Below are 27,830 nucleotides of genomic sequence, written 5' to 3' on the forward strand. Positions count from 1 at the left end.
ACCCCCACAGCATGGCTGACGAGTGGTGTAGGTCCACGCCTGGGATCTGAACCCACAAACCCGGGCTGCTGAGATGGAGTGTGCTGAACTTAACCACTATGCCATGGGACCAGCCTCAGTGTTCTTTGATTTTGAATTGATTTTTTTTTTATTATTGACTTCTAACTTAATTACATTTTGGTCCAAGAATATAGTCTGCATGATATAGACTTCTTTGAAATTTTTTTAGTTTCTTTGTAACTTGATTTGTGGTCATTTTTGTAATTTAAACATACGAGTTTGTTTAATATCATGTTAGTTTATTGTTTGGACTTTTATTCCAAAATGAAGAATTTACTGGGAGTGGAAATTTGATTTGACTCTAATACTGCATTATTAGGACTTGAAAGTTCTCATGGTAGGGTTTTATTTCGGCTTAATCTCAATTTCACATTAAATTTTAAAACTTGTTTAATATGCTTGAAAACCTCTTTAATAAAGGTTGTAATTCAGAGTAATACAAAAGTCGCTTAAGTAAAAATCCACCTGAAGTAAAAATCCTTAGGTGGAATCCTCCCAAGAGAAAGTATGAGCCCTGGCACCCTATTGTGAGGATGAAGAAAGAGAGGAAAGGGAGTCGGTGTCCATTTTAAAGAGGAAGAAGAGAATTTCACTGGGGAAATCTGATGAAGATAAAACTCCCCTTTTTTGGTTTCCTTGTAATTCAGATTGTTGGTCAGCCTCCAGAACTTACATATTTTAAGTAATAAGAGGACCATATATAGGGAAGGATGCAAATCTCTGCAGCCTCGCTGATGGAAGGTGTAGTTAGTGAACTGTGTAAATGGTTCTGCTTTCTGACTTGTTTTTGTGTCTCCTTGTTTGTTGTTATAGGTAGAAGAAGTGAAAAAGCACCAGCACTGTTTAGCATTTAGCTCCTCTGGACCCCAAAGCCAGACTTACTACATTTGTTTTGATACATTCACGGAGTATTTAAGGTGGCTTCGACAAGTCTCCAAGGTAAGCACTCACCCAAGAATTCTGTTCAGCTTCTAGCTGCCTCAGGAGTTGCTTTCTGCTTTACCCAGTTCCAAAATATAGTCATGAATTCAAACTTATTTTCAGATACTGCCAGTAGTTGGCAATTTTTATTTATTTAAAAGTTCATTTTTCCTGAAAAGTAGCTTTTTAAAAATTGTGTTTTGTTTGCCAGGTTTTGTTTATATTTAAAAAAAGAGAATTGAGTTGGTAGGCTGGCATCACTTACTCAATGTTATAGATATGCAACATGAGATTGAGACTATTTCAGGGACTGGCCCAGGGTAGGCCAACTACAAAACCACAAAATACCCAGAAATGGTTATAAATTTCCCCTCTTCCTCTGAATATTTTTTCTTAAAGCAGTCTAATCTTGTGCCATCTCTTTTTCACCTTTTCAGCTTCTTCCTTTTGAATCATTTAATTTCTTTTCTCATCTTAATTATTTTGACCATTTTATAGTCCCTTGATTAAATAAGATCACCATGACCTGTGAAACAATATACCTTTGTGTGCACGTGTGTGTGTGTGTTTGTGTGTGTATAATGGAAACCAGAATAACATGACAAATATGCTGGTATTTCAGGTGCACACGTGAGGATGTTTTTATATTACTTTTATAGAATTATGTGCAAATGGGTGGATTGCAGTACTTTGTGCCTTGGTTTTGGGTGTGTTTGTGAAATGATGAAACCTCCAGGGTGCAGAAGCATGACAATGGAATTTGCTTTCGTATTTTTAAATTTGTAATCCAATTTGTTATGCAAGTTCCCTGTGATTCAGACTGCTGTCTGATGTAATTATTTGTCAAGTGAATGAATTGCAAATAACTTTGTAAAACAGTTAATAGAAAATTAGGGAATAAAGTCTAGAAAGTCTTTCTGCAATATCGGCCACCTTTGATTTGTCGGGTAAAAACTCTTCTCTGAGGATGCAATATAGTTAGGAACATTAGTTTCTCCTCCTTTTAGAGAAGAAGCAATGGGCAGAGTTTAGGTTGACAGGATTTATAAGATGCTGTCAACCTAGTAGGCAAATGGAGATTCTAAATGTACAGGGCAGCACCCTACTAGAGAAAATGGGCAAGATGACGCTTCTCCTTCAGATTTGCATGGAGAATTAATGTGATATTGGAGGTAATAAGTAAATCTGCCTAGATGTTTTAACATTACTCTTATGGTTGCAAATGTGAGGAGACAAGTATTAAGTAATATTGTGCTTTTATATATAAGTGGTTGTATGTGTTCAAAGCAAAAAGTCAGTGGCCTACACTCTGCTTTATTCAGAATAAAATGCCAAACTATGATCAAAGTGCAGTAAATTTCTTTTTATATGGAGATGTTGATTTTTTTTAATAACGTTTTTATTTTGGAATAATTTTCTATTTACAGAAAAGTTGCAAAGATAGTACAGAGAATTTCCATATGTCCCTCACCCAGTTTCCTGAATACCATATAATACCATGATACATTTGTCAAACTAAGAAACCAACGTTAGTATATTACTCTGAATTAAACTCCAGAATTTATTTGGATTTCACTAGTTTTTCCATTAATGTCTTCTTTCTGTTCGCTGATCTAATCCAGGATACTACATTGCATTTGGTTGTCATGTCTCCTTTGTCTGCTCTGGTCTGTGACAGGTTTACATGACCTTGACAGGTTTGAGGAGTACTGGTCAGGTACTTTATGGAATGTCCTATATGGAGATGTTTTGATCTTTTACACCAAATGCACAGTGTAATAGTCTGCTGCTTTACATTCTTTTTGGAACAAGTCAGAGGTATAAATTCTTAAACAAACGTGAATAAGGATGTAAATAAAAGTATATGTAAACTATCAAGCTTATCAATGACAGATTGTTCTTATTGAAACAATAATAAAAAAAATTAATAGGTATTGAGTTTAATAGTTTTGTAATTAAACATCCACACAATTGATGTCACTGTTCTAACACCAGCAAGCATTTATTAAGCACCTGCTATATGTCAGGTATTTGTTTTATGCACTGGGATACAGCAAAGAACAGGTCCAACTCCCCTCTCTGGGTAGGGCTTACGCTGGGGAGACAGATGATAAATTAAAAAAAAAAGACAAGAGGGGCCGGCCCCGTGGCTGAGTGGTTAAGTTCACATGCTCTGCTGCGGTGGCCCAGGGGTTCGTATCCTGGGCACAGACCTGGCACCACTCGTTAGGCCATGTTGAGGTGGCGTCCCACATGCCACACCTAGAAGGACCTACAACTAAAATATACAACTATGTACTGGGGGGATTTGGGGAGAAAAAAGCAGGAAAAGAAAAAGAAGATTGGCAACAGTTGTTAGCTCAGGTGCCAATCTTTAAAAAAAAAATTTTTTAAAAAAGACAAAATATCAAATAATCATGGTGCTGTGATACAAGGTAATAATGACAGAGAATAATGGGGGAGGAATAACTTTCTGAGAGGGGACGTTTAAACTGAAAACTTCAATGAAAGAAGTATTGGATTATTTGAAGATCTGGTGGGAGGAGCTTTCCAGGCAACGGGAGAAGATGGTGTGAAACCCTAAGCCTGGAACATGGGACCTGAAGTCGGGGAAGGCAGGCGTATTATATTATAGAACAGAGTAAAGAATCTGGATGTTATTATTGGCATAATGGCAAGCCATTAAAGAGTCTTCTTCCAGAAAGTTACATGATCTAACGTTGCTGTTGTTTAGAGAACGGATTGTGGATGGCAGGGAAGTCTAACTGGCAAGAGGCTCTTGTGGTGTTTTCTATGCAAGAGGTGAGGGTAGAAGTGGAGAGAAGTAGACAGATGTGTTTTGGGGCATGTTTGGAGATTGAGTGACAGGATTACTGATAAACTACATAAAGCCTGAGGAACGGAAAAAATAAAGAATGGTTTCTTGGTTCTCACTTTGAATTACTGAGTGAATTGTAGCCTCAGTCAGAAACCATAGCACTAATTAGACTCTATATGTTTGCACCTTTATAACTATGGCAAAATACAGTTCTTGACTTCAAAGAGCTTCTGTTCCTGGAGAGACAGCAGAGACGTGAAGTACCAGAGGCAGATTATGAAATCTCTCTTAAATAGGCTGTGGAAAATGTTAATTTCTAACTTGTTGCTGGTGATTGGAAATGTCGAATGTTAGCTTGGTTAGTACTCTTTCCTGTTGCTGATTGGCTAATATGCCATCTCCATGGTCTAATAGGATGGTGTATCTATAACGAGACTCACTTTGATTATCCAAACCATGAACAGATGTCAGACATCAGACCTCTCAAGAGCGGGAGGTAGGGGATGAGGGGAGAATTGTGACACAGGACATGATGGTAACAGGATTGGGGAGAGGAATGTTGGTGTGAGTTTCCCATTCCGCTGATTATTGTATTGCCGTTAGAAAGCATTTGATCTGTATGTGCTAAATGTAATGTAGCTATATTCAGAAGATAGTTCACATACATGTACATATAAAACACGCCTGCTGCTTACATTTGACACGTAAGAGTGTGGGTGAGTGCTTCCAGGAGGGAGGAGGGACTTTGAGTTAATTACCTTGGATTGCTAGTATTAACAAGTAGTTAACTGGTATTGATTAGAATGAATTCCAATTAGAACCCGAACCTCTTTTTCCTTCAGAAAGGCTCTAAGTCTTTGGAGAAGCCGAATGGTGTGGGGGTAAAGAGTTTGAATTTCAAAGTAAAGCAGACATGGATTCTACCATTCAGTGGCCATGTGACTGATCCAAGTTTCTAAATTTTAAGCTTTTTCATTCGTTAAAGGGAATAATAATATTACCTACCTCTTAGGGCTTGTGTGAAATATACATGTAATGATTGGACTTATACTAGCACATAGTAAGTAAGAGGGTGTGAGTGTGTTGGTGTGAATGAATGACTAAATAAATACATAAACAAATAAAATAATTTTATGACCGCCATTCCTTCCATCGCCACTGATTCGCTCATCTCTTATAAGTATTATCTGTTTTTATTTTCATTTTAGACAGATAAAGACACACATATCCTTAGTCTGTCTGAGCAAGGGATCTTTTGCTGCTCTTAACAACCACAGCAGGCTTTTGGGGTAAAGTAATTAAGGATGGCAGAAACTGGAGAGAAAGATTTCTTCTTGAAAAGTCAGAGGTAGGGGACAGAAGGCAAAACATTTTAGTAAATGCAGATTTTAGATACATTGTCTTCCCTTTCTCTAATCTTAAAAATCGGATACACATTTCAAAATCTTTTAGGAGTTGTTAGTGAATTAAAGAGAAAATGAGTTGTAAGGGGCTGATTAAAAAGGTTGGATGTTATAGAATAAGTGGGAGAACTCCCTATTTCATTATGAATCCTATGTAAAATATGGCCACACTCTTCTCTAAACTTTGTGTGTTGAGGATAATCCTATGACAGTATCTTTTTCTTTAATCCAGCATCCTGGGAGAGTAGGTTGGGGCCTCTGGAAAGAGGATGAGAACCTCAGCCCATTTGGGACTATGTGCTTATGGGACATTTGGAGTGGCAAAGGCTGACTATTACAAGCTACTTCTATTTCTAGCTTCCCCTTTCCGTTGTCATCTCTTCTTCCTCATATGTAGGTATTAGGAAGTTACACAGTTTAGTCACACTCAGGGAAGCTATGGGAACAGTTTCTTTTTCTTTTTAATGAGAAACAAAACTTCACAGAATGGGTTGTCTTTACATCCTGATATTTAAATGGGGATTCATTTTGATAGGGATCTGAAAGAAAAACCAACAACAGAAAGAAATATCTGAGTTTCTGATTTTTAATGACCATCCCCACCCCAGTCAGAGGGAGGACAAAAAGAACCAAATTCCAGTGATTTTTAAATTAAAATGAGTTGGATAATTAATTTAAAGGAATTCTTTATTTTCTGTTTATGCTTCTTGATCTTAGCTACAAGAGAAGTGTTAATCTTTGTTCTAATTTGTTTCATTTGATTTTGGGAAAATTTTTAAAAGGTTATTAATTAGACATGTTCTATCAAGATAGGCTCTTATTTACTTACTATTTTTTAAACGTAATCTTAGCACTTAGTATTGCTTGCCAAAATAATACCCAAGGCAGTCCGTTAGAATTTTAATTTGGGGCGGTGTTAGCGGTAGATACTGTGGAAGAAATAGCTCCTTTGGGAGGATTACGATATTGATTGTAAAGTCATCCCTAAAATATTAATGCTTGACATGCTTTAAAAATTCAGTAAACAGCCTATTGAATGCAGTGTAGAAAAGGGCTGTGTTTGCTCAACACGAGTGCATGTATCCAGCATGTTTTCAAAGTGGTTGGAGGGGCAGTGATCTAAGAAGGCCGAGGGTGGTAGCTGAGGGAAGAACAGGAATTGCAGAAGAGCGCCTGTCAGATATACAAGTGACATTATAGAAATGCTGATATCACTGTCCGTCTTTGTGACCCACTTTTTGGAGTACTTTAGTTTTAGACATGTTGATTGATCCTGTGAATTCTTTTCAAAGTTAGTCTTTCAAGTGAGTCTCTAGCCAAAGTCGTACTTGTTTTTAATTTAAAAGCCTTAGTCACTTCTTCAACACTGTATTGTCCCACTTTAAAATCTGTTTATTTCAAGGAAGATTAAAGGGAGATTTAGATCACTGATTTGATGTTGTGCATGAGTGTATTTTCAATTTTTGTTATGGAAAATGTCAAATATTCAGAACTATAGATAATGTTATAGTAACACCCACGTATCTATGACCCAGCTCCCACAATTGTCAACTCGTAGCCAGTTGTGTCCTGTGTATATGTTGTATGGCCCAGCATTATAAATTCACGCCTCCTAAGACCACTTAGCTTGTCTACATGTCTTTCTCCTTGTTGATCAGTGGCTGACATGCTGGTAGTTGCCAGTGACTGTGGCTATCACAGTGGTTCTCACTCTTGCTGTCTTTCTTTCACTATTAACCCTAGTATTTTAATTCTAGCCTATCCTTTTTTTTTAAGTCACTGTAGTGAACTTTTGGTTGCCATAAGATGTTAGGTTCACTCTTAACATGCAGAGTGTAGGCAAGAAAAAGATAGACAGTGAAACACAGTTGAACTTTTGCTTTTGTGTCCTTAAAAAGAGTGTTTTATTGTCCAGATTTTACTCAAAGAATGCTTCACTAACCACCTGAGTCAAATCATTCTAGTGTAATTGGATTGAGTAATCTATTTTCAACACATAGATTTGTGTCATTAGACATAGTTGCAAGGAACCCTTTAAGATTACTTAGTCATCTTTATACATATTTTTGTTCTTAATTTGAAATGTGTTTTAGGGAGTAGGCTACTTTCTGTCAGCCTGGTTTGTCACCTGTCTTTTAGGGACTGTGCTGTAGTTGTTTACATTGGCATTGTAGTGGTAAGAAGCTTTACTCTCAGTACCATTCTACTAAGGAGTCCAGGGCTTAACAGGGCTTCTGGAAATCCTTCACATTTTATACCTGTTCTTTAGATAAGAATTAAGGACCATTTGATCAAGGACAGCCTAACAAGTCTATGGTAGAATCTGAAGTAGAACTGAGGGTCGGAGTGTCATGGATTTTAGCTTATAAAATGTCACCCCTACCCCAAGATTACTCTCATACCAATTCTTTGTAAAGATATGAGAAAAGTTTGGAATTCAGTTTATGAGATATTTGGGTACAGGAAGATTTCAAGGAGGTGATGGGCAAGCTGAACCTTGATGGATGAATAGGAGTTCACCACAAAGACAAGATGGGAAAGGGTATTTCAAGGAGAGGTAAAATATGGACAAAGGCACAACTGTGTAAAATGTAGAAACGTAGTCATATCACAGATGTCTGAGCAGTGTGAAAAAGAGAAAACAATGGAAGCTAGATAAAGGAAAAAAGTGCTGGCCAGTCTAGATGGTTCTCTGCTAGTTCCGTTTCATTTTCTTGGGGAAATTTGATTATGTTACCAAATATTATAACTAACTTTCCAATATAGTAATGGATTTATTACATAAAAATTCACTTTATGGAGTCTTTCCATATTACAGATATGAACAGCAGTTTATGAAATTAGGGAACTTAGAAATTCTACTGTGAATTTAAGCCAAAGATGAAATATTTTAGATTGCATTACATTTTGTTTTTGTATTGCATAAAACTGTGATTAAGTTAGTTAGTAAAAATAATCTCTTTGTAGTTATAATTATGCTTCGTCTTTCTTCCACATTGCTAATTCCTTCCATTCTTTTTTTCTTGTGGTAACTATTGGTTCTGAAATCCTAGTTAATATATTCCTAAAGAAGGGATTTTCCCTTGAGTTCTGTTATTTCAGTTTAAAACTATTTAATTTTATTTTCTTCAAAGTTTTGTAATCCAATTTTATACAAATAAAAGAGATACCTAGCTTGCTTAATATCTCCTAACAAAAGAAGCACGCTTTTGTGAAACAGTGCCGACTTGTATACGTACCATTTTAAACTCATCCCATGTATCTCCATCTTCCCTCCCCGTCTCCTCACTCCGTCTCCCTTTCTTTCTCCAGCTCTGTTGGAATTACTGAGTTTTTGCTCCCCCTGCCCAGCAGGGAAAGCCGGGAGAGTGAGGGAGGAACAAGAGGACACTTAGTCTTACCTTGTGCCCGGGCTCGTCCAGGCTCAACTTTGAGTGCCAGGACCTCAGCAAATGGAAGAAATGTGTTCTTCAGGTGGATTTTATCTGTATATTGTTATTATCTTTAATAAAATACATTCTAGATTTCAACGAGGAACTTACAGCTATGTTTTAAAGTTCCAATGTTATTTTAAGATTGGGAAAGACCCTTGTAAAGTACTCACCAAAAAGACAATCTTAATTGTTATGGTTTTCTAGAATAATTGGCCTAACAGTTATTTGGCATTTTCTTTCAAAGTCTTCTTTAGCTTAACCTCAAATTCTAGTCATCATCAAGTGGCTCTTAGTTCAGAGATTTAGAATTTAAGATTTCAAAAAGACCTTGTGGATTCCCAGACTTACTTCCTTCTCTCCTAAAAAACCTCTGTAGCATTTCAGACACCTGTATTGTCTCACAAGACGGTTCTTCCTTATAAGGGAGCTGACGTCTTTATCCTCATAGCTTTGACTCATTGATCCCAGTTTTGCTGTCTGGCATAACACAAGATAACTCTACCCCTCTCTTATTTGATAGCCTCTAAATATTGAAGAGTGAGCGTGATTTCTGTGCCCTCCCCCACCCCTTAGCAGTCTGGTTTCGGGAGAAGCATCCCTGGTGATTCCAACAGTTCCCTCCGTCATTTGGTTCTCGAGTCTGTTCTCTAGCCTCCCTTCTGGGTGCTCTCCAGTTTGTTGATAAATTTGCAGATACCGTCTGATGAGCACAGAGTAGTAACCATTGTTTTCCTTGCTTTAGACAGTATGTCCAAAGTGAATTAATTATTCATTCCTGAGGTCAACACCAAAACAAAAAGACTTTTTGTTTTGTTTTTCCGTCAACTTGTTGATAGATATGTTTTGTTAATAATAAAATTGTTTAGCTTACTGAATTGATCTGACAGTCACAGCGGTAACACAAATAGTAATAACTAACATTTTGGTGACTTTTTCTTTGTACCAAGCACTGTTCTAGGTGCTTTATAGTAGCCCTGTGAGGTAGGTACTTGTAACAACTCTACGAAGTTGGGCTTTACAACAAAAGATAATGACTCTTGAGGAGGTATCCTCATCTCCGTTTTGCAGATGAGGGGACTGGAATATAGTGTCCACTACTGCTTTGTGCAGCAAGTTCTGCTGCCTTGCTCTTCTTCCTTAATTGTACTTCCAGTGTTTTACACTGGCCTGAAGGGACACAACCAAGATTCAAGTAACGACTGAGATTTGCTGAAAATATCAGAAGGAAGTACTTCATATACACAGTTGTCAGCAAAATCCAGGCAGCTCAGTAGTAGAATAAAAGGTGGTTTACCAAGCAGTATGTTAAATGGGGTTTGCTGCTAAGGACACTTGATCATAGCCACCGTACCTTGATTGGTGATCTTTCTAAATGATGGCCAAGAGGTATTTAAGAAATCTGAGAAGCCTTCTGAGTCATCTAAGGCAGATTAAATTGGTTTTAATGTTGAGGGGACTACTCTTGTCTATTCTTCAAAAACTAGTCAAGTATTGCTGTACTGGGAACTTAGCATATATGATTAACCACATCTGCATCTGGTCATGTTCTATTTTGAAGTTAAATCATTCTAATCTGAGAGTTTAGACCAATATAAAAATATATGTCCTTAAGAGTTTAGTTTCCATGATATATTTACTTATCTTGGAAGACCCCAATATTTGTAACCCAGAGTATTGAATTTTCTACAACTACTCTGAAGAGTTAAATTCTTCTACCCACTGGTCTGATTTATAATTTTATAAAGTAAAAAATAGTGGTAATTGAAAAAATGTCAATGAACTCTCTCTGTTAGACATACTTTGTAGGTTAGACTTGGAACTTAAACATTGAGGTTTTTGTATTTTAAATACAAAAGAAGTAGCTTATTTCTAATAGTAGAATCATTTAAGTATGTACTTATATTATTTCTTTTAATAGAAAGTTAAAATTTAAGCTTTTTGTGGTTAGCTGTCTTTTCCCTTCTCCTCTGTCAAGGAGATGCGGCATTTGGGAAATGCTGCTACAATGGACCTCAGAGACATTCTCAGGTAGTCACATTCTAAAGAGATTGTTTACACATATTTTGCCAATAAGGAAATGAGGAAGGAACTCTGAGTTCAGATTTGGTCTCCACCCAGGCTGAGCTCTATTTTTCTGTTGTTACTGAGAAACACAATGGAGTTTATGTGTGTGGAGGGGTGATAACTATTGGAGTGACATGGTTAGTGATTCTAGAAGCTGTTGGTGCCATCTCCTCTGCGCCTTTTACAAAAGTTGCTTTTCACTCGGAGAGAGTGAGGCACCAGGTCTCCATTTCCAGTGTCGGCTGTGCAGTGAGCTCACTGGACAGACACCCAGCTCTGCCTGCTCTTTGTGGCCCTGTGCAAGGCTCCACACAAGGGCCTGGGAACACCCGCCCATTGTGTCAGTGAGGGGGCTGTCGGTCCTGGGAATGTCACGGGAGTTCTGAGGCTGTGCTCTGGGTGCTCTCATCACACCGTTGCACGTGCGTTCTTTTGCTTTTTTAAAGATTTTATTTTTCCTTTTTCTCCCCAAAGCCCCCAGGTACATAGTTGTATATTTTTAGTTGTGGATCCTTCTAGTTGTGGCATGTGGGATGCTGCCTCAGCATGGCTTGATGAGCGGTGCCATGTCTGCGCCCAGGATCCAAACCGGCAAAACCCTGGGCCGCCGAAGCAGAGTGTGTGAACTTAACCACTCGGCCACGGGGCTGGCCCCCTGCACGTATGTTCTTGAATTACAGTTGTTTAAGTGTCTGTGTCCTCAAGAGACTAAGCTTTTGAAGACAAAGAGTACATCTCTCCAGTACCAAGTACAGTGCCTGGTTCATAAAGGCAGATGGTAAATACATGTTGAGATTCATTCACTCCCATCCCTTCCACTCCCCAGCAGAGAGAGGTCAGGATGTGCAGGAGGATCTCTTAGTCTAAATTTCTCAGTATTGTTTTTTCTATATTGTCATAGCCTGGTGCTTTCACACTGAGCCAGGTGTTTTATCTGTTTATTATTTTTTCTTCTTTTTTAGCCTGCATCTCTCTCTATGCTCTTTTATTCTTTGGTATCTTAACTGTATTTTAACTGGTACCGTTTAGTTTGAATAAGCCTAATCTTAAATTGTAGTCCAAAATGCTTTTGCCCTCATAGAATTCCATCTCTCATTTTTGCATATTAATGATAGCGTCTCTAGAACTTCCTGTTGTTTGTCTTCATTAAGTTGCCATTTCATTACCTCTAGTGATTTAGAATGGTGTGTAAATTTATGTATTTTATTTCTTGGGTTTTTTTTCATATCATTTAATAATTTATGGCAAAGAAATGATAAGATATTAGAATTCTAGGTAGAATTTACCCATGTCCAATAATCGCAGCTTTATGTGCTCCTATTAAGACATTATTAATGTACATATTGTAATTAATTTTATAGTAAAGTTTTCTGCATCTGTGGTTAAACAGATTTTATAAAATGGTAATTAGTACAGGATCAAGAAATGAGATGTCATCATGAAAGGTCTTGGGTCAAGTTAAGGCATTTCTATAAGAATTTTTTTGAAGAAATGATTGCATGTTTTAAAGCAGTAAGAATTTAAATTTTGTTAATATTGGAAATTTTTGTTTGATTTAAAGTATTGTAAAACTTTATTGATGAGGATGAAATTGAACATAAATTATTAGAATGGTCTGAATTTATGTTCTTCTACCACATGCCTTCCCAAAGCATTTTTAGGGGGATGAGAATTAAAACTAGGTCAGTTGAGGTTAAGAATTTTTTACAGAAGTCTGGTAAACTCCCTGGAGACTGTCCCTGTAGCCAGGGCATAATTTCCCAAGCCACTAGAAGGCTAGGCCAGAGCAATTAATGACTCATAATGCCAGTTTACAGCCGTCTTTTACTTTACACAAGCAGAATTATTTGTGCTATTTCAGCTGCTTTGACCAAGCCTTTCAGAGTCATTTTGCTTAATTTGAGCTCGCCATGCACATAATAAGGATAAATACTACTTCACTAGAGTGGGGATAGAAAAATCACATGACTGTTATTCTGAACTTTCCCTTGCCCGTGAAAAATTATTGTCCACTAAGTGAACATCGAGAGTAATGAGAGCAATGAAGAGTACAGTCCTGTTGCAAGGGAAGATGCTATTTTGAAAGCATGGTGGGATAGGTCATGTTTAGGACAGACGTATTGGTTTAGAAATGCAACTCAGCTAGACTCAGAGCAGATACATTTTCTGACATGTGTCCTCAAGGTTGGCAAAGAAACGATGGAGGAAAGTGCCAAGTTGAGTAGCATGTTAGAAATGTGTGGAAGCCCAATAGCTAATCTGAAAAGTTCGTTGTTTATATTATTATTTTTGTTTTTACCCTGCAATGTTCTTTGGAGGAGATACTTTTTTAGGGCCAAGTAACCTTTTATATACATGTTTACAAGTCATTTGGTAAGGAAGACAACCCGGGCAGGTGGTTGGGATTCATGTTCATTTTAATGTATCCCCCAGAGTATGTAGGTTCATGGGGGGAAAGCATCCCATTTAATTCACTAACTCTAATTGTCAGCCTTAATAAAATTGTTGTTGTTGTTAATACAGGCTATCACTGATTTCCTAAACCACAGTTACCTCGAACTTTTCTTCTAGAACGTGAGTCCCTTCACGTGTAGCTCATTCATAGCCAGTGAACTGCATGAGTAGTGTAATGTTCTGCTTTTGTCTGATTGGGCTTTATCTGTGTAACTGCTCAGCATGGCAAGAGCAGTGTCCTGCACCGTAGTTCTTTTTCTTATAGATTTCTATTGCTGTAGCTGTCTAGGGATACTTAGAGCCTCTTTCAGAGCCTCTCCTGATGTTTTTAAAATGAGGAACTTTTCTTTACAGCAGCGTGTTAAGTTGATAGGGCAGGTACTGTTTATTCCACTTTTGAGATGAGGAAACTGAAGGACAGGTAGGTAAAGAGATTTATCCAGGGCCACATGGCTAGGCAGTGGTAGCACTGTTGCTGTATGCCCTCCATATTGTTAAGCCTGTGCCCTTTCTCCTGTGTGTCGAGTTGCTTGGGCCTCGACTTTGTCTCTTCCACTCTCTTGATGTTTGCTGATAGGAGCACAGTAGCTTTTGCCAAGAGGATCTTATATTCTAATTGTGAGGTCCTTTAGAAGTCCCTTTCTGTAACAAAGATTTGAGACAATTTCTACATGTGCCTGTTTCTTTCATTTTCTTTCCGAATTTCTCTAGCCTTTTAAACTTTTCCTGTAACCTTTTAAAATTCGAATAGGTGCTTGCCAGGGGGCATCACTGCTGCCCAGGTGGGCAAGCTGTGTGAGACAGGAGTGGGCAGAGCCCTTGAATGTAAGGACTGGTGCCCCCATGGGGCTTCACCCCTTCCCTTCTGTCTGTGTGTGGTCAGCAGATGGTCTTCTCGGCTTCTCTCCAGGAGGACTCCCATCTGTCACTGCCCTGTCTTCATTCCTGAGGCTTAAGCTTATCCTAGGGGTGACATCGAGTTGTCTTTGCTCTAGTCTGAGAGGTTATGTTGCTATTTTATCATGGGAGTTAGAGGACCCTCCCTTCGGGCAAGATCTGAACTATGTCTAGGCTCTGGTTTGATGGTGTTGCATTAATAGTGCAAGCTCGGGTTCTGCCATTGCTTTGGCACCTTGGGCACACTCTGTGACTCAGTTTAACCTTCATCTTTGAAATAAGGATAAACCCTTACCACACTGAGCTGTTGTGAAGATTAAATTAAATATTATGTCTAAGGCGCTTAGAAGCATGCCTATCCCAAGTGAAGCACCCCCTAAATGTTAGCTGCTATTGTTGTTTCACTGCTACTTGGGGGAAAAAAGCTAGAATAATAAAAGGCTGCTTGTTCTGACGTGTATACAGTGGCTTTCTGGTTTATTTTTATTACTTATTTAGGTCTTTCTTATTTTGAGAAGGATCTTAGTTTTAATAGGTGCTCTGTTGGTAGCCCAGCTGATAGTTTTTTCGTTTGAGAGTCAAGCAAAACCTCTTTGTGGCGGAGTCCTTATGTGCCCAGGCTGGTCTGGGTGGAAGCACTTACATCTCCCCTTTGTGCAGGGCATAGGGCTGGGCAGAGGTGTGGCTCGTGGTAGCCTTTGTGGTCACCTTGGCAGCTCACTGCCCCGCTGCCATCATGACACGTTTAACTTCTCTTCTGCTGTAGATATTCCCAGTTCTGCCTTGACTCCCACAGACTGCTCTTGTTTGTTGTAGCTTTGTTAATGTGGTTTCCTCCCCCTTGTTTCCAGCAGGAACAGCTTGCGGTCCAGAATGAGGAAAGGAATCGAATTTAGCTTGACATTTAATCATTATCTCTTAGTTGTCCAAAGAGAGTATTTAGTGTGATGCTTCAGTTGAAATAGAATTTCTCCTCTTCAGAGCAGTCTCCACGTGAAGGAATACCCTAGATGGGTCAGATGCAAACTGGTGAGAAAGGACGGCTGGTAAAGTATTCCAGTTGCCATTCTTCCAGCAAATACTTTCTTGTCTGTTTTTTCTTTTTTGCTGAGGAAGATTTGCCCTGAGCTAATGTCTGTTGCCAGTCTTCCTCTTTTGGTATGTGAGCTGCTGCCACAGCATGGCCACTGAAGAGTGGTGTAGGTCCACACCCAGGAACCGAACCTGTGCGGCCGAAGCGGAACACACTGAACTTTAACCACTAGACCACCAGGGCTGGCCTAGCAAATACTTTTTGAGATCAGTGAACAAAATAAGACAAAAATCCTACCCTTATGGAACTTACAGTCTAGAGATGGGCTCTTCTCAGCACTTTTCTACGCTTCTTATTTTGCTCACATTAAAAACCAGAGTCTGTATGATGACCTAAAAGGCCCTGCGGGATCTGCTGCCCAGCCCCACCCACTTACCTCTTTGACCTCATTACAGGTCGCTCTCCCCTCACCTTACTGATCTCGGTGCTGCTCCTCAAACGTGACAGGCACTCCTTTTTAGGGCCTTTACGCTGGTTACTTCCTCTGCCTGTTGAGTTCATCTTCTAGATAAATCATTTCAGCTAACTTCCTCATGTCCTTCGTGCCTAAATGTCAGCTTTTCAATGAGGCCCACCCTACCAACCTATTTAAGTTACAACCGCCCCACCCTCCCAACAATCCTGACCCCCTTTTCCTTGCTCTGTCTTTTTCCATACTACTTACCAATTTTTAACATATAATTTACTTATTTGTGAAGTAAGTTTAAAGAGGGCAGGGATTTCATTTTGTTTGCTGAGGCATACTAAGTGCCTACCCAGATCAGTAGTCGGCACATAGTAGGTATTCAATAAACGCGTTGAAAGAATGATTGAAAATGAAAAGTACTGCAGAAAACTTTAAGAAGGTGGTAGTAGTTTCTCATGGCTGTTGTAACATATTAACAAAACCTTGGTGACTTAAAACAACAGAAATTTATTCTCTCAGAGTTCTGGAGGCAGAAGTCCAAAATCAACGTGTTGCCAGGACTGTGTTTTTTGAAGGCCCCAGTGAGGATCTGTTGCTTGCCTCTTCTGGCTTTTGGTGGCTCTAAGCGTTCTTTACCTTGTGGCCCACATCACTCCAGTCTCTGCCTCTGTGGTCACATCACCTTCTCTCTCAAAACTCCTTCTGCCTCTCTCTCATAAAGATACATGTTAACTGATTTTAGGGCCCACTGAATAGTCCAGCATCAGTGCCTCCTCTCAGGATCCTTAACTTAATAATGTCTTTCATCATAAAAGGTAATATGCACCCTTTGCCATATAAAATAATCTTTACAGATTCTGGTGGTTAGGATGTGGACATACCTTTTTAGGGGCCACCCTTCAGCCCACTGAAAAGGGTGAAGGGGATCCTTTGGTTAAGGAGGAAGAATCTTCCCTGTGTACCACCTAGTGGAATGCTGAATACAGGGAAGGCCAGGAGACTGCTTTCATCCATTTCCCCCATTTTTACTGAAATTTTTATTAAGATTACATTATTTTTTTTCAAACTAAACACATACACACACAGAAGAGCACAAAGGATAATATTACAATTTCCATGTACTGGCCTCCCCATTGTTAACATGTTAACATAGTTTCTTCATACCCTCTCTTCTTCTTGTTAGGAAATAGACATTATAAATAAACTCCAGATCTCCTATGTTCCCATTCCTATTTCTGTTCCTTTCTCTGCCTTTCTAGAGGCAGTCACTATCATTAATTTGGTATAGGACCAATATATGGTTGATAGCTTTATTGCACGTGCAACTATTCATACATAGTTTGGGCAGTTCTGTAAGTTTGTGTTAAAATATTTTCCATTAATGGCATTGTACTGTTTGTGACATTCTGCAGCTTGCTTTTTTATCAATACAAGTTGATACATATGAATCTAGTTCATTCATTTTAGCTGCAGCTCTAAAGGACAGGTTCTTTCTCTCTCGGCTTCAGTATATGTAAATCCCGGAGAAGGCCTCTGATTAGCCTAGCTTGATCTTGTGGGTTCATTGGAAGGCGGACTCTGATTGTTCAAGCTTGGCGTACACGCCTCCCCCTGTAGCCAGAGGGTCGGCTTGTTGTGTGTGCAGCTCCCATCAGGATCACGTGCGTTTGAAGGATTGTTGCAGGAAGAAGTGGAAAAAGGATTTGGGGCAGACAAAAACACAGATTTGCACTTGAGTTTCAACCTTGAGCTTGGACGTCAGGTCCTCCAGGAAGCCTTCCCTGCCTCCTTAGAGCATGCTCTGAGCCCTTGCACTTACAATCATTGTAACCATTATCATGTAGTATCTTAACTGCCCTCTTCTTCTCTTGAGGTGTACTCATTCAGGCCAGAGACTGACTGTGTTGTTCTACTGCTATATCTCAGGAAATATAAGGTCCAGCACACCATTACATGTTCGGCATATGTTTCTGAATGACTGATTCCAGGTACAACTTTCAACCTCACTCCCTGTGAACAGGTTCCTGCCAGGGAATCCTGAGTGGCTGTGGATGTTTGCATCTGCCTTTCAGGTCCGTTAGACTCTGGCTCTTTTCACATCTTTTGGTTTACATGGGTCATTTGGCCCTGTTTGGGATTTTCTTTTTCTTATTTAATAGTGAGAATTCAAGGAAAGATGAAATTGCTAAAATGCAAACTCAGACTTCCTTTGTAAACTCTTTTGAGTTGAGCCCTGCCAGGCCTTTTTCATCCCACTATCCCTTTAGCTTTCATGTGTGTGCAGTAATTTCTTTCTAACCTCAAATATGCTATCAGCAGAATATGTTTTATTCAGATTTACTTCTGAACATCTTTTTAGCATCAGGAGACTTCGGATTCCATTGGCTGTAGGATGTGAATCATTCTGTTTGGAAGGAGGGGAGGAGGAACAGCAGCAGCAGTGGTGGCAGTAGTAGTAATGATAGTAGCAGCCACCGTTTGTTGCATGCTTTTTCTGTACCAGGCATGTAGAGGTAGGTGTCATCTCTATGCCTGTCATACAGATGAGGAAACTGGAGCTTGAAGAGCTCAATGAGCCACTCAAGTTCTCTCAGCTCCTGAGTGGTGGGGCTGGGATGTGAATCCGCACACTGATACCAGAGCCACACTCCTAAGGACCCTGTTCTGTTGCTTCTGTAATTAAGAAAGAGAAAGCTGGGGTTTGGTAACAGAAAAGGATATCAAACTGATCATGGATAATGAGTGGGGTTTCTTTAATAAAGCGTTGAAAAAGATAAAGAGCATGAGGGAGGATCCCAGATGCTAGAACATTATTCCCACGGCCTATGTGAGGAGAGAAGGAGCCAAGGTGTGTGTAAGTGGGGCTGAAGCCACGCACTGTGGCACAAACAGGCACCACGTTACCCAGAATATTGGAGAGACCGTTTGAGAAATACAGGTTGCCCAGCGCTCTTTCTGTCTCCAGCGTGCTAGTTGGTCTGTAGCCCTGGGACTCTTGCCGTGCTAGGAGTCATTTAACCAGAAAGATTTTGAATATGTGGATAAATATTTAGACATAAAACAAGCTTTACTTAGAATACCTACATACAGCAAAGCACAGTCAATTTATAAGCATCTCACTGAAACTTTATGGGAGAGGCAACCCCAGAAGTTTACAGCAGGCAGGCAGTGGAATCTGACTATATGCTACCATTATTATTAAAGATACGTACAAGGCCACTGATGCCACTTTTCTTTATTTGTGTTGTTTTAAATCAATAGATACAAGGGCTGTCATAGGTTCAGTCTAGATCTTGGTATCTGTCCCCTAACCCTGTATTTACTCTAATCTTGTGTTATCTTAGCTCTGAATTCTCTTGCCCTGGATGTTTTCAGGAACATAACTCCTACAGTTGGAGATGACTCATATCACTAAACTTGATAGGATAATCTGTGCCCTTTGTAACCTGTCTCCTATACTAGGTTATTGTAAGTACCTTCCAGGCAGGGACGCTGTTTTCTGCTTTTGTAGTACTTGACTCAGTTCTCTACCGAGTAAATACTCTACTGGTTTATATTTGGACTAATAGTGCTACTTGCATAGTGTGTCTGTATTCCCAAATGGGGTTGTCTTACTTCTATCCATAGAAAGCAAGTGTAGCTTAATGGATGGTATTAAATGGAATCGTGTTTTTATCTCCCTCTAGGTTGCATCACAGCGTATTAGCTCAGTGGACCTCTCGTGTTGTAGCCTGGAGCATCTGCCTGCCAACCTCTTCTACAGCCAAGACCTCACTCATCTCAATTTAAAACAAAACTTCCTAAGGCAAAATCCTAGCCTACCAACTGCCAGGGGCCTCAATGAGCTACAAAGGTGAGCGTGCAGAGACGGGTGGATGATTAGAAAGGGGAGTGGGTGTCAGCTTCTAATTTTTTCTTGAATATTCTGACCTAAAAATCTATAGTGTATAACCTTTCTCTTTCAGAGGGCAGGATAATAGGACTTTATGAGTGAGGACATTATCAATTCTCATTCTGAAATTTTTTCAAAGTTTCTGCCTTTGAAATGAATGATTTATGGTATTCATCAACTGGATAGATTTGTATAAGGAGAACATTTCTCTTTAAATCACTCTGTCTACAAATCTTAACCATCTACAAATGGGTCTGTGAAAAGTTAATGATGTTTGGTATGTTACTTACGAATGACAGGGGTTTGGTCAGATTAAATTATTCCTTTTGAAATTTATAAAAGATCAACTTTTTCCATGAAAAGACATTTCCTTAGAAATTTAAGAACTAAAATTTAAACCCATGAGTACTGTGTCATCTGGGTGGTTAGTGTGGAGGGTTCAGGAGGGACATGTTAAATGGGAAGGGCTTGCTCCTTTAGAACCGGAGGGAAGGCACTTTATTTGCATCTATCTAAAACAGATTTAAGAATTTACCATATTCCTTTCCTTTTCTTTTCTGGAGCAGTGATCAATCTCGATTCTGTGGTAAATAAAGCCTCTGATATTTATACATTTGTTGCAAATATATGAGACTATAACTGCATAAGAATATTACTTTAAATAAATAATGAATTGTTCATTTGTTCTTAAATGACCAATAATGACCAGAGATTAAACTTTGGTAATTAACCATTGTGGTTATGTGTTTATGGTTTTTTAACATCCAGGAAGAATAATGCAATAAGTGCTTGTTATAAAGTTTGTGTACATTTGTAGAAAAAGGGAAGAGTATTTTAACTGTCTTTTCAGATAATTGTGAATATTCTTCTTTGATACTATACTCAAACTTGACAAGTGGGTCCTTTCTTAAATGTTGGTTCCAACGTGGAATCAAACACCCTGTCAGTGGACTTTTTAAACTCCTTTATGTTAGGATCCATTGGTCTTTCTTGCACTTTGAGTGGACCTTTGCCTATGCATCATTTTACTGCTTTAGGTATTGGTCATTTGGAAAATTCTGTTTTGTCGGGTAATACAGATATTACAAACGTTAACGTTTTTTATTATGCAATTTTAAGAAATCACAGTTGTTAATATCACCACTGATCTCATCAGAAAAATCTTTTAAGTATTGGGAAGTTGTCAAGCTCACTGTGAAAACAAGTTTTCCAAAATTTTAATTTTCAATTGAAAGCTTAAAGGCTATCCTTGGCAAGAAATACTGTCAGTTGTTTTTCCTGAATTGACCTTCTCACTTCATTGTAGAGAAAACGTCTGCCAAATACCCAAGTCTGAATAACGGGTTTGTCAGTTGTTCTGTCAAGTAAAAGTAGTATTCCATGAACATAGTGACTCGTTTGGCTCACAACTCAAATAATTGTGCAAGTGTTTTCTGTGAGATAACCATCCAACTTTAGTATACAGCAGGCGTGCTTTATGTGTCCTTCCCATTTTATCACCCAGAAAATAACAAAGATATGTACTCCAAAGGTCAAGATGTAGTAGAAATAACTTTCTTGCATCATCATGGACATTTTTAAGTAAAACTGGCATTACAAATTTTTTTAAAGAATATTTTTGCTGTGATTACCTTGCAGAGAATAATACAATGACAACTGGGGTAGTTTGGTGCTACACTGAATTAGTTACACAGGCAGGAAGAACTCCACTAAGGGTACTGTGCTCCAGCACTTCCTTCTTGTTCCCAGAGCTGGTGGGGATGATAAAAGGAAACCACAGCGAAATTCTTAAACTTAGGTTTTTGTATGCCCTATGTACTGATAATGTTTTTACTGACACTACTATAATAAAGTTACTATGATTTTTTTGCCAAAGGGTTACATAATGATTGTCTGTTCTTGAAGTTGTTTTGAAATATTTTTGTGTATTTCACAGCAGTGTAGGCTTCTGCACTTCCGTTACAGAACATCAAGAACTTTATATCATACTCTCGAATCCTGGTGTCTTAGAACAGAAAGGGGCATTAGAAATTAGAGGCAAATTTGAAAGAGCTGAGTAGTGGATACTTGGATGATCATTATTTTCTGTATTTTTCTTTTTGTATATTTCTTAGTAACCTGAAAATTAAATGCTTCTAATTACATAGGGGAATATGACGTTCCCAAAGAGGCAGCATTTGTGGACTTAATAAATAAATACCAGATGGAAGGATATTTGGGGCATTGCCTTGCCTGTTAGTTCTTTCAGAGTCCCCTCATTGGTCCTCCATGTCTATTGATTCTGCATCTATAAATAGCTTTTCAGCCCCTCGTCCTTTCTCCTTTGATCCCCATCCTTCACACATACCCAGCTCTCCACCTGGCTGTCGGAGGAAGCATTTCTCTTCTCTCACCTGGACTGTTGCAGGTGATTTGGAGAACTGGTTGTCTCACTGTTGTTTTCCCACTGCAATTCACCCTCTCTAGTTTTCTTGCCTGCTGCTTTGTACATTTCTTGGTTTTGTTTTGTATTTTAAAAAAATTAAACTCTTTTTTCCCATCAAAGCAATATCCTATATTGATTAAAAAAACAATCTTAATAGGGAACAAGACTTATAATAAGGAATAGGCGCCTGGAACTCCAGCCCATCCTAACACCCAAGTCCTGCCCCCTAGGCAGCCACTTTTGAGTCTTTTGGCCCTTTTTTCTGTTTTCCTTCATCTTTCAAAATATTATGTCTATACTGCTATTTTTAAATCTTTTGTTATTGGACATTATATGTTGACTTATTACTATGGAAGATGAGGGTTTAACTCTTTTTTACACTGTCTCACACCCCCTCTGCTCCACACCACATGCAGAACCTGTTGTTTCCCCCATGCTCTCAATATATAGGTATCAATTTTTGGTTAAGCCAGTGTTGAGGGTTGACATTCTTAGGAGCATGGAACTGTGGTTCACGGCTAAGGCACTTAACTGCCGTGATTACATTTCCTTTCTTGTGCTGTCTGGATGCAATCTCTCTTTTTCACTTGTGTAATTTTCTTTTTCTCCAGTATTCCTAAGCTTTCTAACAGAACACCCTCTTCTTAACACCTTTTTCCTGGACGCATCTTCTCTCCTGTAGCTGGTGTAGGTGCTTGCCTTGTGGGCCTGTGACAGCTGTTGTCCTGGGGTTACCCTTTGTCGTGTTCCTGGTAATTCCCTTTCTGTCTCTCCTGTGTTGGACCCCTAGTTTTCCTATGCCTACTGACTTCTTTCTTGGTTTACTCTCTCTTTTTAATAGAATATCTTATCTTCTAGGATCTTCCTGAGAAAGAGGACATGGGAGACAAACTTATTAGACGCTTTGCATACCTGAAAATATTTTTATCTCACAGTTGATTGATAACTTAGTTGGCTTCTAGATAGGAAAACATGTTTCCTCAGAATTTTAAAGCCAGTGCACCATTGTTTTCTGTCTTTTACAGTTGCTATTAAGAAGTGTTATACTATTCTGATTCCTCTCTTGGTAGGTGACCTTTTTTCCTCTTTTTTTTTTTCTTAACAACCCTCCCCCCCCCCCCCCCCCCCCGCCACAGATTTTAGGATCTTCTTTTTATGGCACTCTGTTCATTTCAGCCACTGGAGTGAACACTTGATTTGAAACAATTATGTCCTTCAGTTCTGAAAAACTTTCTCATGTCTTTGGATCCTTCCCTCCCATTTGGTTTTCTCTTTTCTTCCTCTGAATTCCAGCAGTTAGGCGAGACCTCCTTTTTTATCCTCTCACTCTCTTATCCCTTTGTCTTAATGCCCTGCTTCTTTACAGGTTTCCTCTACTTTATCTTAACCTTTCTGAATTTCTGTCCTCCTTATTTTTCAAGAGCTCTTTGTTTGTTTTAATTTGTGTGCATTTTAATACCATTCTGTTCTTTTTTCATGGGTGCAATTCTTCTCTTTCTGAGGACATTCAATTTGTATATGTATCTATATATTTCTTTATATTGTCTTGATTTCTTTTTTTCCTGTTTGTATAGGTGTCTGACCTTTATGTTAGAAACGTAACTATTTGGTGATCCTTTGGTCTCTGTTCCTATTTAATGATGAGTCACTGGAAAACAAATGGGTCGCCGTGGTTTGTGGGCAGGGCTTCTCCGTCATAGCCTTCATTGCCAGGGCTATCAGGGGTGAGCCTTGTGGTTTCATTGGGGAACTTCCAAAGACAGTATCTGTGGATCATTTCCCTAGGGCGTGTAGGTTTTACTTGAGAGGAATCCTTCGGTCTTCTGCCTGGGCAGTGCATGCTGAGGTTCAGGGAGCTGAGTGGGGAGGAGAGCTGGAATCTCAAGGTTTAGTGTGTGGATTTTTATTCGATCCCTGTGTTTTCTACTCTGCGTGATGTCTTTGAGCCAGGGCCTCTCTGGCTCAGTTTCTTCCAGAGAATAAACGGTCTCTTGGTGGAAGGGGAGAGGATCTGGTGGTCTGTCTCCTTCTTACATAACCTTTGGAAAGTCTTTTTGTAGAAGTATAACAAAAACATAGAAAAGGCACAAATGTGAGTGTACAATTTGATGGGTTTCCACAAAGTGAACACATCCATGTAACCAGTGCCCGTATTGAGAAGTAGAATATTACTAGCACCCCAGAAGCCCTCCTTGTGCCCCTCCTCTCTGTACCCTAAAGATAGTCACTATCCTGACTTCCAACACCATCAATTAGTTTTGCCTGTTTTTGTACTTGATATAATGTACTTGTGTCTAACTTCTTTGATTTACATTTCCTTTTAAAAAGCGAAACAAAGCACATCAAGTTACATATTATCTGCTTGTACTTTATCGTGTATAGTATAAAGCCATGACTTTGATTTGTTTAAGGTGGAAGATTTTTCAGTTTTACACGGCAACAAAGATTTCTGTTTTGTTTCTTTTGCTTTAAGTGTGAGGGAGATAGGCCAAGGGGATTTGGTATGTGGGGTCTGAGCAACTGGTGAAGCTGCTGTTGTGTTGCCCTTTGAAAAAACTAAACTTTATGGGCCGGCCCGGTGGCGCAGCGGTTAAGTTTGCACGTTCCGCTTCTCGGAGGCCTGGGGTTCACCGGTTCGGGTCCCAGGTGCAGACATGGCACCGCTTGACAAACCATGCTGTGGTAGGCATCCCACATATAAAGTAGAGGAAGATGGGCATGGATGTTAGCTCAGGGCCAGTCTTCCTCAACAAAAAGAGGAAGATTAGCAGTAGTTAGCTCAGGGCTGATCTTCATCAAAACTTTAAACCAATTTCTTTTTCACCACTACTACTGTGAGATTTTTATTGCCCACTCCCATTATCCAAGAAAGATTTTATTGCTAAGTTTTCAAAGTAATAAGTTCGTAAGTGTACGTGCATGCACACATATACATAAACACACATTTAATGCTAGGAATTGAAATTATACATTTTAAAAACTCATATTTGTACTTTAAAAGGTGTTAATTAGTGGTTTTTTTCTTTTGAGGAAGATTAGCCCTGAGCTAACACCTGTGCCCATCTTCCTCTACTTTATATGTGAGACGCCTGCCTCAGTGTGGCTTGATAAGTGGTATGTAGGTCCACACCCGGGATCCAAACCCACGAACCCCAGGCTGCCACAGCAGAGCACGTGAACCTGACCACTACACCACTGGGCTGGCCTCAGTGTAGTTTTTTTAATGTTGTGCAGTTAGTATGATAGTTTTGAGATATGTCATATATTTAATTGCTTATTTTTATTTGTGTGTTTAAGGAATTTTTGCTAATCTCCAGTGTATGTTTCACAGGGTACGTGTTAGAGAGGTACCAAAGGGTAACTCATTTTTATGTTTTTACCTAAGTTTCAATGAATGAATTTTTAGTTTACAATATTAGGACAAATATCCAGGGAGAAACTTTAAGTGCAATGCATGTGTAACAGGTAAGAGTTCTGAGATTTTTTCTATTACCCACATGTCCCCTTAATTTTTCTTCCTGTTGCAAATTCTCGCCTTAAATAAATGAGCTGTTTTCACAGAACATTTAAATTGGTAATTGCAGCATTCTAAATATGGAAGATGGCATGCTGATGCACACACACAGGCCAGCAGTTTCAGAGGGAAAACATTGTTCTTGGAATGATCACTGTTTGTTTTTCCTTTATTGGCATTGGAACTCATCGAGTTAGTTTTCAAAATATAGAGGAGAGGCAAAATCAGAGTAATTTTTCGTAGTTTTAATGGTTTCTTTCCTGATTATGTATGTCACTAATAATTATAATGCATTATTTACCTCTGTCTATGTTATTAATAGACAGTACTTCACTTAGATTAACCCTATCTCCATTTAGATGACCCAGGTGGTATTAGTACTAAGATTGTTATTATTTGCAATGTAAAATTATTTTTAATAGAATATAATAGGTTTCTTCTTAAAGTCAGTGAAGAGGACATAACTCTTGGCTGATTTAAATTCAAGGAATATAACCTTCCTTCCCTTGTCTTAATTTTATTGTTTTTAACGCTGTATCAAAGCAGTGTGAACTTATTTCTACCAAATTATATTGGTGTTCAAACATTTTACTGTATGATCGAGTTAGCTCTTTTAAACATTGTTTATTAAATAAGTTTCATGGGTAGTAATATTGAATTGAAGGAGCTAGAATTTGTAAGGGATGATAGATCAGTTCTTTCATGGTGACATCCAGTGCAGTGTTTACAAAGAGCGATGTAGAGAGCAAACTCAAAAGCAAAGTTTGATGGAAATAATTTGTGTGTGTATGTTTCTGATAGCTTTGTCCATAGTACTTGGAAAGTTTGCCACTTAAGTTGAACTTGAATCTCTTTATCTTAGATCATTTAATTTACTAATCGCTTCTACCTACCACTTTTAGGGATAAGCCTATGTTTTAGTAATTATTTGACAAATTGATGATAACTGAATACACACACTTAAATTACTTAATTCTATATGTTGGCAATTAGACAAATTATAAAATAATTACTATCATAAATAGAAATTGGTTATAATGTTTCAATTGTGTTTGGTGGCTGGTGGTTATCTATCACTTCCACCCGTTAATAAGAGAAGTGAATCTGCTTTCCAGCTCTGGCTATTTGTAGGTGAACTGGTATAAAGAAATGAAGCTAGCACAGCTAGTTTTTTTTTTTTTTATAGGAGGATTACTAACTTTGATTTCAGTAGAAGTTGATACTTCAAATTACTTGACAAATTTTGTATGTCTGTAGAATTGTTAATGTGGTTTTTACCATACGTGATACTGAAATTGAAAAAAAAGTTAGATGTACCACTATCAGCTTTTCTTTTTTTTTAACATACTCCTTTAGAGCCTGAATTTCATTGTTGTTGTTTTGTTACTGTTGTCCCCTCACACTTGCACAATATTTTATGCAATAGTTAAAAAAGAGCCTGTTGGGGCTGGCCCCATGACATAGAGGTTAAGTTCACTCTCTCAGCTTCAATGGCCTGGGGTTTGTGGGTTTGGATCCTGGATACGGACCTACACACCACTCATCAAGCCAGGCTATTGTGGCGTCCCACATACACAATAGAGGAAGATTGGCACAGATGTTAGCTCAACGACATTCTTCTTCAAAAAAAAGAGCCTGTTTTCATAAAGCCATAATGCCTAGGATAGCAATATTGCCTCAACTTGTAAACATTTGATGTTACATTTAATTTTTGCCTGAGTGACTTACAGTGTAGTTACCACAAGGAAAGAGTTGACTTCGGCCTATCACGTTTATTATTTAACTTATTTGTATTTATTTTGTTTGCTCTGCCTGGCTTTGAATTCCTAGAGGGCAGGAATCAGCTCTTCCTCGGAGGCAGGCCCTATTGCCAGGTGGACTGTTAAACACATACTTGATAAATGAATGAATATGTGAGTGAATGGTAGTGGGAATTGTCTTTATTCATTCAACTCTGTGTTAAGTATACCCTCCTTCTTTGCAAAAGGTATTTGTAGCAACTTGTAGGAGGAAGTGTCACTGGTAATTTATCATTGTATTTCTCTTTGGTTGAAAGTAAGATGAGAAGACAGCCTGCATAGTGATATGATTCAGAAAACATTACATAGAAAAAGATTCGTAAGAAAGGATTTGAAGTTGGAAAAGGAGACATTAGGTTTAAAATAGGCAGTATGATACTGGACTTTCTAAAAAATCCGTGGGTCTATTCACCATTCTCTAAACATACCTCACATTCACCTTGCAAGGAATGTGCCACTCCTTTTACTTTTTACCTGCCAAACCCAGGCTGCACCTAGTGAATCCTACCCACCCTTCAAAGCATATTTGTAATGACTTTTATTTCTTGAAGCTTCTGATTATTTCCCAATTTCTTGTGACCTTTTCCTCTTCTGAATTGTTAGCTTTCTTTGTACTTAATGCACTTTTCAATTATACCTTTTATAATAAA

At 38.7% G+C, this 27,830-nt stretch overlaps 1 protein-coding gene across 1 annotated transcript in view; it reads left to right on the top strand.

Moving 5' to 3' along the window:
- Positions 1 to 27,830, top strand: part of PHLPP1 (PH domain and leucine rich repeat protein phosphatase 1) — a 219,514-nt gene that overhangs the window by 113,834 nt on the left and 77,850 nt on the right. The window contains exons 3-4 of the mRNA XM_014727844.3: positions 874 to 999; positions 19,237 to 19,403. Coding sequence (XP_014583330.3) covers positions 874 to 999; positions 19,237 to 19,403 — 293 coding nt within the window. The remainder of the gene's footprint in view (positions 1 to 873; positions 1,000 to 19,236; positions 19,404 to 27,830) is intronic.

The sequence above is a fragment of the Equus caballus genome, chromosome 8, assembly GCF_041296265.1.
Source record: "Equus caballus isolate H_3958 breed thoroughbred chromosome 8, TB-T2T, whole genome shotgun sequence".
Taxonomy (NCBI): domain Eukaryota; kingdom Metazoa; phylum Chordata; class Mammalia; order Perissodactyla; family Equidae; genus Equus; species Equus caballus.